This window comes from Xiphophorus couchianus, chromosome 13 (genome assembly GCF_001444195.1).
Source record: "Xiphophorus couchianus chromosome 13, X_couchianus-1.0, whole genome shotgun sequence".
In the NCBI taxonomy this organism is placed as follows: Eukaryota; Metazoa; Chordata; class Actinopteri; order Cyprinodontiformes; family Poeciliidae; genus Xiphophorus; species Xiphophorus couchianus.
In genome coordinates this window covers 25707975-25720416 of record NC_040240.1, presented here as the reverse complement: position 1 = coordinate 25720416, position 12442 = coordinate 25707975, and the positions used below count along the sequence as shown (strand labels likewise).

Here is a 12442-nt window from a genome sequence, read left to right as displayed (position 1 = left end):
GCAACTGCTTGTAGAAGTGGAGCAGACGCGCTTAGGGTGGTCCATATATATGCCTGACAGAAAAGCCTGGGCCTGTTAAAACATGCTGGGGTCCTGGTGAAACCAGTCTGGGCGAGAAGCAAACATTTTATGATATTTGACTTTATCCTCATACAAAAATCAAACATTTATAAAACATCATGTGACCTCATTTGATTTTGATATTTGTTTTGGAACAGAATATTGTACAAGATATTAAAAAAATAATAATAATAATAATATATATATATAATCAAATGAAGATGGTGAGCCATTTTAAAAATATTTGAATTTTGATACAAGAATCAAGTCACAAATACAACATTTTATTTTTTGAATCTCGTGAAAATAATAAAATATTTTTCAATGTTTGATTCTAAATATAAAAACAATTAAAACACAAAAGGTCAATTTGTACTCTGTATTTCAAACATTGGAGACTCCAGATTTTATTTCAAGACTAAAACCATAAATGTGAAAATATCACTAAACTGATAGAATATCGTCCAATATATTCATTTCCATCTTTGCTTTAATCGGAACAATAATCATAATTATGTAGTTTTGTTACGGCTGTCGGTGATCGTCTGAGAACAGGGAAGATATCCGCAAAATCTTCACTAATACAAAGTGCAGCTACATAAATCATAAAGATATAAAAACCCAGAGGAAAGAAAACAGAAACTCTGCAGCGTTCAGAGCCGCTGAGGAGTTTAGAAAAACAGGTAAGCTGTTTGTTAGCTAGCTAGCTAGCATAGCTAGCTAACAGCTAGCTAACGTTAGCAATCTGCCTCTGTACTAAAATATTTAACCTAGCCCTCACACAAAAAGATTTAATAAATAACTATAAATATCAGGTTTTTAAGTGTACAGTACGCTGTGTTTTTAGTTTCTGTTTTTGTCAGCTGTTTGCCATCTTGGTGCAAAAGATAACATCATTTATTAGTGTGGGCATGTTGGAACATGTTATCTTTTTTATGATTTACTGCGTTAATCATATGACTTCAGGAGTTATTACATGTACTCTTTAACTGCAATAAAAACAAACACCAACTGTTTATTTTATAGAAACAATATCTTTAATGTGCTACTTCAGGTAAATATATAAAAGTATCATCAAAATAGTCTCTCATGTATAAATCCTGAGTATCTTATAACCTGTTTGTAAAAAATAAACTACATAACAGTCTGTACAAAAGATAAAGTAAAAAAACAAACAAAAACAAAACTACATTTCAGACTCAGCAGAGTTTTTACAGGAAGGTTCTGGAGGTTTTCACCAAAACTCAAAAATGAAACAGATTTTTACTCCACAGCTACAAAACGTGAATGTTGCTGAATGTGAGGTTCTACTGTCTGAAGTCAGATTTGGATGCAGCTTCTGTTCACACACCTTTACAGTAACATAACAGTTTTACTCAAATGTGATTATTTTCTGATTCGGTTTGTTGACAGGAAGGTGAATAATGCTTAGACTGAATCTGTGTCCTTCCTCCTCTGGAGCTGGAACAATGTGAATAACGATCCACAAACACATTAATATTTTGGCAATGGCTTTTCCATTTCAACGTAAATAAATAAATGATTGGCTTTGTGGTGCCAGGTGGATCCGTTCTGCCGCAATAAGCAGGTTCACAGGTGATCCAACGCCGTCCACTGACAAAACATTATCAAATCTCTGAACACAAAAACTAACAAAAACAACAAATTCAACATCTAAATAAATATCAACAAAACCAGTCACAGAAATAATAAGTTAAAGCACAACAAAGCAAACAGTTTTCTACCTGAGTGAAAGTTTTTAAGTACGTCACAGTTTATCGTCAGCTCTGGGACGAGCATCATTCTCTCTTTGGGATGCTCTTATTTTGGATCAGGAGAAATTCTTGTTGACACTTTGGAGCAAAATCAGCCACTGACTTTGGCCACGCCCGTCTTTTGTACATTTTTTTGGTGAATCTTCAGGACGCTGCCCTCACTGTCCCTCCGTTTTTACTGTTGGCCGTCTGTGGAGGTGAACCACGCTGGCCCGCTCCTGGAAGCCCAAAGTAGGGCTGTGGTGTGACACCGGCACCGCCGACGGGACCATAGGTGTTACCGGTGCGTTGATGGCGGCGGTCAGGGCTTTCAGCAGAACCGTGGCCTCCTTCTGGTCCTCCTTCCCCTCTCCTTCCAGCGTACGGGCCAGCCAGTGCTCCACAGCTTCCCCTACCTGAGAGGTGGAGGCGGTTTCTGTGAGCGTGTCTGCTTCCTGGCTGGCGTCGAAGCGCTCCACCATCTCCTTCATGTGCACATTGACAGGACCGGCGGAGTTAGCCAGGCAGCAGCTGCGCTGGTGGACGAAGAGGCTGAATCGGTGGAAGAAGGTCTGTGAGCAGAGCGCGCAGCGGTAGGGCCGGTCGCGGCTGCTGTGGAGGCGCCGGTGCAGCTTCAGGTGGATGTACTGGGTGAACTTGGTGTTGCATAATTTACACTGATAAGGTTTCTCCCCTGAGTGCAGTCGCAGATGTGTTTTCAAGTTGCTGGTGCTGCTGAAGCGTTTGTGGCACACCTGGAAGAAATGAAATGGAAAGTTCAGGCTCAAGTACTGAACAGGAAGAAAGGTGATAAGGTGCTTTGATGTTACTTCTACTATCAGTATCTCATTCCTGCGTATTTCAGGTATGAAACAGGTGGGACTAGTTTTGGTGAATCACTCGCACCCTCAGAGACTCAGAGATGAAAATGTAAGGTGTGCCTCAGTGAAAATAACACACTGAGTTACCTGAAAGGTGTGTGAGTCACAGCTTGTGTTTGTCTTTGACCTTTCAACACTGTGCTCTGATGTAATCCGTTTTTAACGTACCTGGCATTCATGGGGCTTCTCTCCGGTGTGGACCAGGTGATGTTTCTGGAGGTGGGCCAGCTGGGTGAAACTCTTCTTGCACAAATGACACTGGAAGGGTCTCTCACCGCTGTGGACTCGGAGGTGGACCTGATGGTAGGAAGACAACTATGAGTTCAACTGTTCACTGACGATGACTAGAAGTGTTTGGCGGCTGTATTGTGGAGGAAGAGTCGTCACCTTTAGGTTGGAGAGCTGTCCGAAGGTTTTGGAGCAGATGTTACATTCGTATTTAATCTTTCCGTTCTGCTTCTTCAGGGGGTAGGGCAGGGATTTGTGTCCGGGTCCGTTCCGCGGCGCTGTGCTGCTCTTGTTCAAAGCCAGGCTGAGGTTCATGGCCTCCTCACAGCTGGAGGGAGACTGCTCCGGAGAGGGATGGTAGCTGTCAGGTTTGGCAGGCGGCGACAGCTCCGGGGTGGCTGGAGCGCCTCTTGGTGGTGAAACGTTTGGGGTTAATTCTTTCAGGCCTCCTTGAGATGACGGAGCGTATGGCAGGGACACTGGGAGCAGGTTGGGTGGAGCGATGGGGGGGTACGGCACTCCGTCAGTGCCCAGGTAGCTGCTGTACCGGAGGGATCCTCGTGAAGGAATGACGCTGGGGAAGGGAGGGGAGTAGGGAGGGAGGATGAGGCGAGGATAGTGAGGACCGTACGGTGGGAGGAACTGGTAAGGAGGCTGAAGATGTCTGGAGTGGGAGTAGAGCGGCGGGTAAGAAGAGACCAGGCCCTCCCTGTGGCCGTAGAGGCCATGGAGGTGAAGCGGGAGACCTCGGTGTGGAGCAGGCAGAGAGGGGTGGTGGTCGGATAGGTAGGGGTGATTCAAGCCCAGCAGGGCTTCCCTGCGGTCGGGCTGAGGGGAGGGAATGACGCCTCGGCCTTCTGGATCTTCCTCCCTGTCCATCTTTCTGCTGAAGTCCATGATCTGATCGTCAGGCGTGTCAGGAGGAGTGTCTCTCTCCAACATCTCCACGTCAATCTTCTCCTCACCGTCTTCAAGCTGCTCCTTCACCTCCTCCTTCGTTCTGCCCTGAAGAAATGTCTGTTGAGGTAGATGCTGTTTGGGATGCTCTTCATCGCTGTGCTCTGCAACAAGAAAATGACATTTGTGTTGAGATTAAGGCTGAAGAACACTCATCCCTGAGCTCTTTGTGTTTACAGACATACAGTAAGGCTCAGCCGCCCACACCAGGCACGCCCTCTTATGGTAAATGATAGTAGTTTCAGTTTTGACATGACACAACGTTTATAGGTTTCTGTTGTACAAGTGATTTTCTGTGGGAGGGAGAGTTGGTGATGAGGTGTGTGGGAGTCCATGTGTCATGTCATATATGAGCTGCAACACAGAAATACTGAGTTTCGTTTGTGAAACTGTTTCTGGGTAAGCTGCATTACCGTACTGACCACAAGAGAAAAAAACACATCTCCTTCTTTTCCTCTTCTGGTTTGAGAAAATTGCCTCTCTGTTCTCACTGACTCTAACCCTCAAAGGTTTCTGGTTCTTACATTTCCAAAGAGAGGCCACCATACTTTCCTCCTGCAGCGACCTGAACCTGGCAGTGATGCTAACCCAGAACCACCTCCTGACCTTCTGGAGATAACATTCACAGACTATCAGAGGATCACAGCTGCACGATGCAATGCTCAATAGAGACATAGTCATTCTTTGCCTCAGTTGACTGGATGAATGGACACATGAATTATGAGTTTCAGCCTCATCTTTCCGGATGGCGAGGGCATGACTTCACCTCCCGATGTTCTGTAAATAGCTGGAAACGAGTGACTCACACAAGTACTTTGAACGGACGTTATTACCCTCAGATTTCTCTGACTGTTGAACAACACACCTAGTGACGCATCAAATTGAGATATGTGAGTGACCGCTGGAGACCAGACAGGAAGAAAAGTCCTAGTACCGCAAAAGATAAGATTGAAGAATTATGTGTCCTCTTTCGCTTTGAAGAGGACAAAACATGTTTATTCACTGCAAAGATACCAATCAGCTCCTTTTTCAGCTCTCGTAAGAAAAAGCAAAGGGATTTTGGTGAGTCATTGTGCTGCGTCGCAACTAAAAGTAACTGATAGTCATCTGTCCTTCGCTGCTTCTCATTCAGTCATTCTTTAGAGAAATCAAAGAAGTTCAGCAGCACCAGCTTATCTCACACTGTTCTCCGTAATCAGGAGGTAACTGTACACCTTCAGACAGTCGTAAACAGATCCCTGCAGTAGCTGCTGTGTTTGGAGGTGAAACTCACTGTGTCGGAGGTCACCCTGCTGGCTGCAGAGTCTCTGAGCAAACTCCTGGCTGTACCACACCAGCAGCTCCTGCTTGGGCTCCACGGGCCGGATGGTGTAGAAGTAGACGTCTCGGCCGTTCTGGCAGGCCACCAGGTTCTGCTCGGCCAGGCAGCGCGCCGGGTTCACGTAACGCATCCAGTTGCTCTTTTGGACATCATAGCCGTCGATGAAGTGTTGAAGCTGACCGCCGCTGTAAATCTGCAGCAGAAGAAGAAGAGCAAAAGGTTGGAAATATGGCAACACACAGGAATGTCAAATAGTCTTTTATCTGCTGGAACAATCACCAAGCCACAAAATTAATGTAATCAATTTAAAGAGAAACTAAATTTGTGCTGCAGATTGTGGAATTAAGATAAGATAAATTGATAAATGATAAATGAATTGATTAGAGAAGAAAAGCTAACAGGTTGAGAATAATCACCTCTGCCATGTACAGTTAATGTCCTGCTCAGCTGTCAGGCTGCTGTGGGTTCTGACTGGTAGCTCCTTGTTCTGAGTGTTTTCTCTCAGCGTCTCTGTTTTGTTGAGCCTTAAGGTTTGGGGCGGGGCTAACTGTGTTGTGCGCTGCCTCTTTTTGATTCCTTTCTCAGTTCTCTGTTTCTCTGATTCATAGGCAGCACGCCATCCGTCATTAATTGTTGAAATGAAACACCAAAAGAGGGATTGTGTGGAACAAAGCAGATGAAAGTGAAATGTCAGCGCAGCTGGCCAGCAGCCAGACGGCTGCAGGGCATGCCTGTGGCAGCACGTCTTACCTGTGACACACGCCTGATAATATAATCTGTTCCATGGAGCGCTGACTTTCACTATAGAGAGGAGGAAGGAACACCCCTACCAGGTTTACAGGAAGGAAGCTACACAGGATGGTGTCAGAAACTCCTTTTGGGAATTGACTCAACCAGAAGAGAAAATTTCCTGAATGATACAAGAACCGTGGATATCAGAGAGAAAGGCTCAGATCCTGAGAGGGGGTGGAGACCCGAGCCCCGTCACAGCAAACAATAAGCTCTTCCTTTGTGACTGAAATATGAGGCCAGTGCCAGTAAAACTCTGATGACTCTAAAACTGAATCCATCGTTACGTGTAAGCAGAGTTCACAAACTTCCTCTAAAATTTACACCAAAAGCCCTGAGCGCCGCAGACATCTGTGAGAAAGCAATTTTGTTTTCTCACTGACGCACAGAAGCAGACGTGATGTGAAAGAGAGGAAGACGAAAACCTGTGGTTCCTTAACTTTTCCCAGGCTCATTTCCCTGACGTGAGAAGGTTTCATAGCCAGCATGCTCTTACCCTCCAGAAGTACTTCCTGTTGGCCTCCTTTGGTACGCTGTCTTTGGTGTAGAGGTCTCCTTGCAGGGGGCCAAAGCGAGTTCCCTGAGGAATGTACTCCTTGCTGAACACACCTGTCACCTGGATAAGAGAGCAAATAATTATCAGACACGTTCCTCATGTTTATTGTGTAACTGAAACCTGAACAAGTTCGATCCATTACAGATTGTGTTTACATTGCTCAGGTCAGTGACCCGCGACGCTCTTCTGTCGGATCGGACCGCTCCAATTAAGGCCTCGACATGACCCACTTTCCTCCCTGACGAGCTAAACCAATGAGGAGACTTACCGCTTTCTCTGACCTACTCCACTGATCTCTGACCCGCCGCCTCCTGACTGCAGGTGCAGGTGTTACTCTAGAGATTTCATACGTAAAGGAAACAACACAACCAACAGTTTGTGGTTTGCCAACTGGAAATCCGAGGTTTCAAAATGCCCCTCATGTGGGAATGAGTCAGAATGTAAAAGCAGATTCCCCGACAGTTTGTTGTCTGTACCTGTCAATGTACAATCAGAATGTACCTGGTTTCTCAGGAAGACACAGTGATTTAAGGAAGAGATCTAAGTTTCCGGGTCAAGATAACCTGGAGGACATTACCAGACAGATCATTGTCCTCTTGGTAGCAGTAGACCTGTGAGGACTGTTGACACCTTTAAAGCTGCGTCTATGATTGTTATTTTGTTTTTGTTTTGTTGACAAAGTGTGAAGGCGTTTTGTTCACACACATCCAACAAACACACACACATCCAACAAACACACACACACATCCAACAAACACACACACATCCAACAAACACACACACACTGGTCACTTACAATCCAGAAATTAAATTCAAACCTTTCTGATCCTTTTCAGGGAAACGGTCAGAAACAAGAGAAGTGACTGATTTTCGGGCAATTAGCCACTGACTTATGTGTGTGTGTGTGTATTATAAGGTGAACCAATTTGACAGGGACATTGTGATTGGCAGCTGTTGCGTGACTAATGAGTTGTTTTGCCTGCTGAACTGTCGCTACTGTTCAACCGCTTGTTCCAGCCATGTTAGGCTTTCAGGGGGTGAAATAATGGGCTGGTGGTGGCAATGGGGGGGGGGGGGGGGGGGGGGGGGTCCCATGTGGACCCACGCGATCACCCTCCTGAGGCCCTCTGTCTCCACAAGCCGCCCGGCCGGACTCCTTACCCCAATGAAAGTTAATCATCTGGTTTTATCCTAACCCCCCCCATCCTCCTCTACCCAGATCCTGCCCCCCCCCCAAGCACCCCTCCTGCCCATCTTACAGCCACCCGTTGCTGACGCTCCATCTGCCACGTGTCTTTTACTGATTTCCTCATGCAAACACCTCTGAGTCTGACCGTAGTTTTCCTACGGCACATTTCCAAAAGACGGCTCACGGTCCCTCCCTAAAGAACGGCTGCAGGATACGCTCACCACAGGAACAGGAAGGAAAACTGTGCAACTGAAAAAAGGCAGTTTGGGCAGTGCCAGAGATAGTATTGAATCTCCTGCTGCATGCAGTGGCGCTGCATTAAACGTGCACACCAAGTATTATTAGGTGCACATCTGTAAAAGCACCAAACAAGGTGAGGGACCTTCAATGAGGCCACAGTTTGATTTTATCTGCAGCGGCGGCGGCTGCAGGCGGAGGAGGAACAGATGAGAGTCTGAGAACTGCAAAAGAGGAACAAGCACAGAAAGTGTCGCCTTGCTGAGGATAAAAAAGGAAGGGGGCAGCAACCACAAACTGAGTGTTGACTACAAAACAAGTGAGTGTGACACTGCTCCCTCTTCCATCCATCCATCCATCCATCCATCCAATTTCTGTGCACCCTTGTCCCTAATGGGGTCGGGAGGGTTGCTGGTGCCCATCTCCAGCTACGTTCCAGGCGGGAGGCGGGGTACACCCTGGACAGGTCGCCAGTCTGTCGCAGGGCAACACAAAGACAGACAGGACAAACAACCATTCACACACAAACACACACCTAGGGAGAATTTAGATAGACCAATTAACCTAACAGTCATGTTTTTGGACTGTGGGAGGAAGCCGGAGTACCCGGAGAGAACCCACGCATGCACAGGGAGAACATGCAAACTCCATGCAGAAAGACCCCGGCCGGGAATCGAACCCAGGACCTTCTTGCTGCAAGGCAACAGTGCTACCAACTGCGCCACTGTGCAGCCCCTGCTCCCTCTTCCTTAAAAGATAATGAATCTGTCTTCAGCCGCAGCAATATACCCCCAATACACCTATCCACCTCAGGGGCTTCTGACTGAGAGGCAGGTCAGAGGTCATAACTGATCACAGAACAGCTAAAGGCCTCCCAGGTGAGACGCATTCAGCAGAAACGATCTACCTGAAGACAGAGAGGGCATTTAGAGGAAAATGCTGCTGGTTCTGATCGTCTTGATGGGTTTGGTTCCGGTGTTAGTGGCTGAGATCATATGAACTAGCTGCAAGCTAAATGCAATCATCATGACCTCACCTGACCACAGATGTTTGTGAAGAGCTCAGCAGACCTATTGTTGTAGACCCAGTCAGGTCGACAGAGCGTAATGTAACTCAGAAACATCGATGCGATGGAGGATGAAACTCAACACGTTACCTCGTTGTCTGCGCTGTAGTCAAAGGTGAGGTTGCGTGGGATGGAGGTCATGGCTTTGGGGAGGCTGAAGCTCGGGTCCGACACCTGGTCCGGAACAATGTAGGTGCAGTTGAGAGCAAAGTCCACCTCCCTCCAGGCGTTCATGTCCGACAGGCTGCTCTCCAGCTTCATTCTTCAAGGTATTCTCAGACGTCAGGTGATAGATTCAGGCTTTGGCCTTTTGGTTTGGATCTGGTTGCTTTGGTTCAGGACTACTTTGGTTTTATTGGGGAAGGCCCGTTTTCAGGTGTGATAGTTAAAGCTCAAACTCTAGAGAAGCAAAACAGAAGAGAGGACTGAGTTAAAGTAAAACTAACCTGAGGGTAAAGAGAGGAAACAGCTGACACTGAAGTCCATAAATGCGTTGAAGTAAAACATCTTCAGACTCACCGTCACACATTCATTCAGCTGCTGGACCATCGTGTCTTTGGCTACGTCATCTCCTGACTCCTCGGCCTTCTCTCCGTTCTCTTTGGGCTTCTTCTCCAGCCAGTCCAGGTTTTCCTTCAGTCTGTGGTCACTGCATCACCCTCACCAGAAAGTCCCTAGCCGGGACAGCGCCAACCGTTTTAGCTGCGTGTGCCGTCCAATCACCGGCCGCCGCGGTCACGTGATGCGGCCATCTGACACGCTACTGCTGCTTTTGGACAACAACACGGGTGACGTCGTGCAAGTGGCTGTTGTGATGAATGCTTCCACACGTATGTGCACACGTGCACACGCACACACACAAAGAAGACGTCTTAATGAATGAATAAAGGAGGAGCAGATGGCCGGCCCGGTGCCACTGGAAAACAGAGACTTTTGCTTGGTTTGGCACTTAATGAGCAATCTGCTGCCACTGTATCGCCTTGACCTACATCCCTCACACACACACACACACACACACACACGCGCCTCTCTAAGTCCGCTTTAATTCAGTCTGGAAAATGTGTTGGAGCAGGATCAGAACCTGTGCAGGTCCAGATGTTGGTCCAGTTCACAGAGCAGAACCTGAACCAGGTGGGATGTTGAAAGTCAACTTTCTTGTTGCTTGGTCCTCCTGGTCCGACTCGTCCCTGCAGGAGCATCTCTGATCTTTGCTCCAGTTCAGCAAACATTAACATCCAGAAGCAGTAATGAAGATGTGAGAACGCAGGTTTGATTAAAGCAGTTATTAATCAACTGTTCATTAACTGATAAATGTGAGGAATCATGTTCCGCTGATAGACTTTAAACTCAGTATGTCTCAGTGAGCCGTTTGTAAAGTTATACAATCAAATTTAGCTTCTAAATAAACATTTAGCTAGCTAGCTAAATGTTTAGATCAGTGTTTAGTTTGGAGCTAAATATTTAGTTTGAAACTGTGATTTTTATAAACGGATGAATAACTTGGTAAAATATGACTTAGAAAAATAAAGCTCCATTTTTCTTATGACAGGCCAAACAACCCAAATTATTGCTGCTAATTTTTGCCTGTGTAACTTTACAAACGGACCGTACTCTTCTCGCCTTCGTTCTAAACTTGGCCGGTGAAATGCTAAATTGGCTGCCATATGGTGCTGCTGCTGCTTTCCAAGGGCCAGATTTACTGCACAGTGTTGGGGGTTAAACCTGGAGCTGTTTGTGTGATGGGGGGAGAGGATTTAGGCTCTTTCACTGACCCGCGCCCGACTGGGCTAATTTCTCTAATTTGCAGACAGTCTGGGCTCAGGCTCAGAGGCTAAAGAGCCGTCGCTCCAGGACAGCAGGTTGGCCGACGCTCGGCGCTCCTGGACTCACATCCAGGACAGGCGAAGGGAATCCTCGCCGTACCGAGATGGAGGGAGGGGAGCAGATGAGCGGGCAGGATCAGAGAAGACCTGAGGTCAGCTTACCGAAGCCGTCTGAGACCAAATGATGCCGCCTGACACACCTGGCTGTTTCATAACAGTCTGCTCCAAATCAGCACCTGTTGCCATGCAGAGGTTCTGACCCGACGTCCGTTTGAGGCCAGAGAAAGGAAGCAGCTGCTCAGCAGCCGCTTCGCCTTGCTGGAAAACTGTGGCAGGTTCAGGCACTCAGGTGAAACCTCCACCTGCTCTTTGCTTTTCATATAGCTTGTTGTCGTGACGACCAACCGACTGAGCTGGCTGTGGACAAATATGACTAATGATGTCACTGCATGTTTAACGCATGAACACGTTTTCATGGTGTCACTTCCACATCACATCGAGCAGAACCTGAGGAAAAACAAGCGAAACCAACAGAACCAGTCTGACAGCAGGAAGCAGGCCACAGCATCTCCAACACAACTCAGCCATGGAGGTAGAGAGCAGGTTGGCTTCCAGGAGACAAAAATAAAAACTGAAAAATTCAGGCTGGATGTTTTTCATGTTTCCCATTAACTGCTTGAATATCAAAATAATGGCCATTTTTCAAGATGGCTGAAGTTTTTCAGCTTTTTAAACCAGTTATTGCCACCAAATGTTCCCCAGTTTATGACTTGGATGAACTTTATGTTGCATCATGTTTTTCACTTCCTGTTCAAAAAACTTTAAAGTAACAAATATGTGGAAGAATCAGAAACTGAGGATTTGCTGTTAGAGTCTTTGACCAGGCGTCAACTGGAAGGAGGAGAAGAGACAGACGTCTTAATCGTTAGCTTCTGCTAATTTTGTATTTGGTTAGCAGTTTAGCTAAAGAGATTCTTTCTCCTTTGCAATCACGGCAACCATTTTGAGAAACATCCACCAGAAGGAAACACAAGATCAAGAAAATCTCTATTATTTCCATCCATCCGTTTTCTTCCAGCTGGTCCGGTTGGGTCAGGAGGTGCTGGTGTCTCCAGCGAGGCGGGTCACCTGGACAGGTCACCTGGACAGGTCGCCAGTCCAACAGACAGGACACTTTTCTATGGTTCAGAATAACTTGGTTGATTTGGCGCCAAACTCATTCATTTAATTGGTGATTTTTATGCAAAAATCAACTTTCCTTGACAACCATGATTTTTTCTTGAAAAATTCAGAAAGGCTGATATCAAGAAAACACCAGCAGGTCGGCCTGTAAATGAGCAGAAATAAAAGTTCTGGAATGGCGACCAGAACCAGAGACGCCGGTCCCACCGTGAATCACTTCCTGATCCTGTTTCTCTTCCTGCCTTCTTCCACCACCAGGCTACAAAAGTATTCACACCTTAACTTTGTTCTGGCTTGTTTGGATTTCTGCTGAGCCAACTGTACACCGATACCCCTAAATACGCCCAGGAATCTTTATGGACGGACAGAAAGGAAAACCAGGAAAGGTTCGGTTAGCAT

General features: G+C 46.5%; 1 protein-coding gene across 2 annotated transcripts; it reads right to left on the bottom strand.

Annotated features, from left to right (window-relative positions):
• Nucleotides 1-1072: 1072 nt before the first annotated feature.
• On the bottom strand, nucleotides 1073-10007 carry prdm1b (PR domain containing 1b, with ZNF domain). 2 transcript variants are annotated; one of them, XM_028037130.1, is made up of 7 exons: nucleotides 9558-10007; nucleotides 9129-9437; nucleotides 6487-6606; nucleotides 5154-5394; nucleotides 3083-3984; nucleotides 2864-2992; nucleotides 1073-2569 (listed from the first exon to the last, which is right to left on the bottom strand). In XM_028037130.1, exons 2-7 carry the CDS (start codon nucleotides 9297-9299, stop codon nucleotides 1994-1996), a joined length of 2139 nt encoding a protein of 712 aa, XP_027892931.1. In that variant the 5' UTR covers nucleotides 9300-9437; nucleotides 9558-10007; the 3' UTR covers nucleotides 1073-1993. The 2 variants fall into 2 exon arrangements, with proteins under 2 accessions (XP_027892931.1, XP_027892932.1); XM_028037131.1 differs by lacking the exons at nucleotides 6487-6606; nucleotides 9129-9437; nucleotides 9558-10007 and adding an exon at nucleotides 5618-5749.
• Nucleotides 10008-12442: the final 2435 nt, after the last annotated feature.

Coding starts and splice junctions, on each gene's coding strand:
- prdm1b (XM_028037130.1), bottom strand. CDS start 9,299: ATGAAGCTGGAGAGCAGCCTGTCGGACATGAACGCCTGGAGGGAGGTG. Junction 3,985..5,153: donor GCAGGGTGACCTCCGACACA/GTGAGTTTCACC, acceptor TTCTTGTTGCAG/AGCACAGCGATGAAGAGCAT. Junction 2,993..3,082: donor GACAGCTCTCCAACCTAAAG/GTGACGACTCTT, acceptor TCCTACCATCAG/GTCCACCTCCGAGTCCACAG.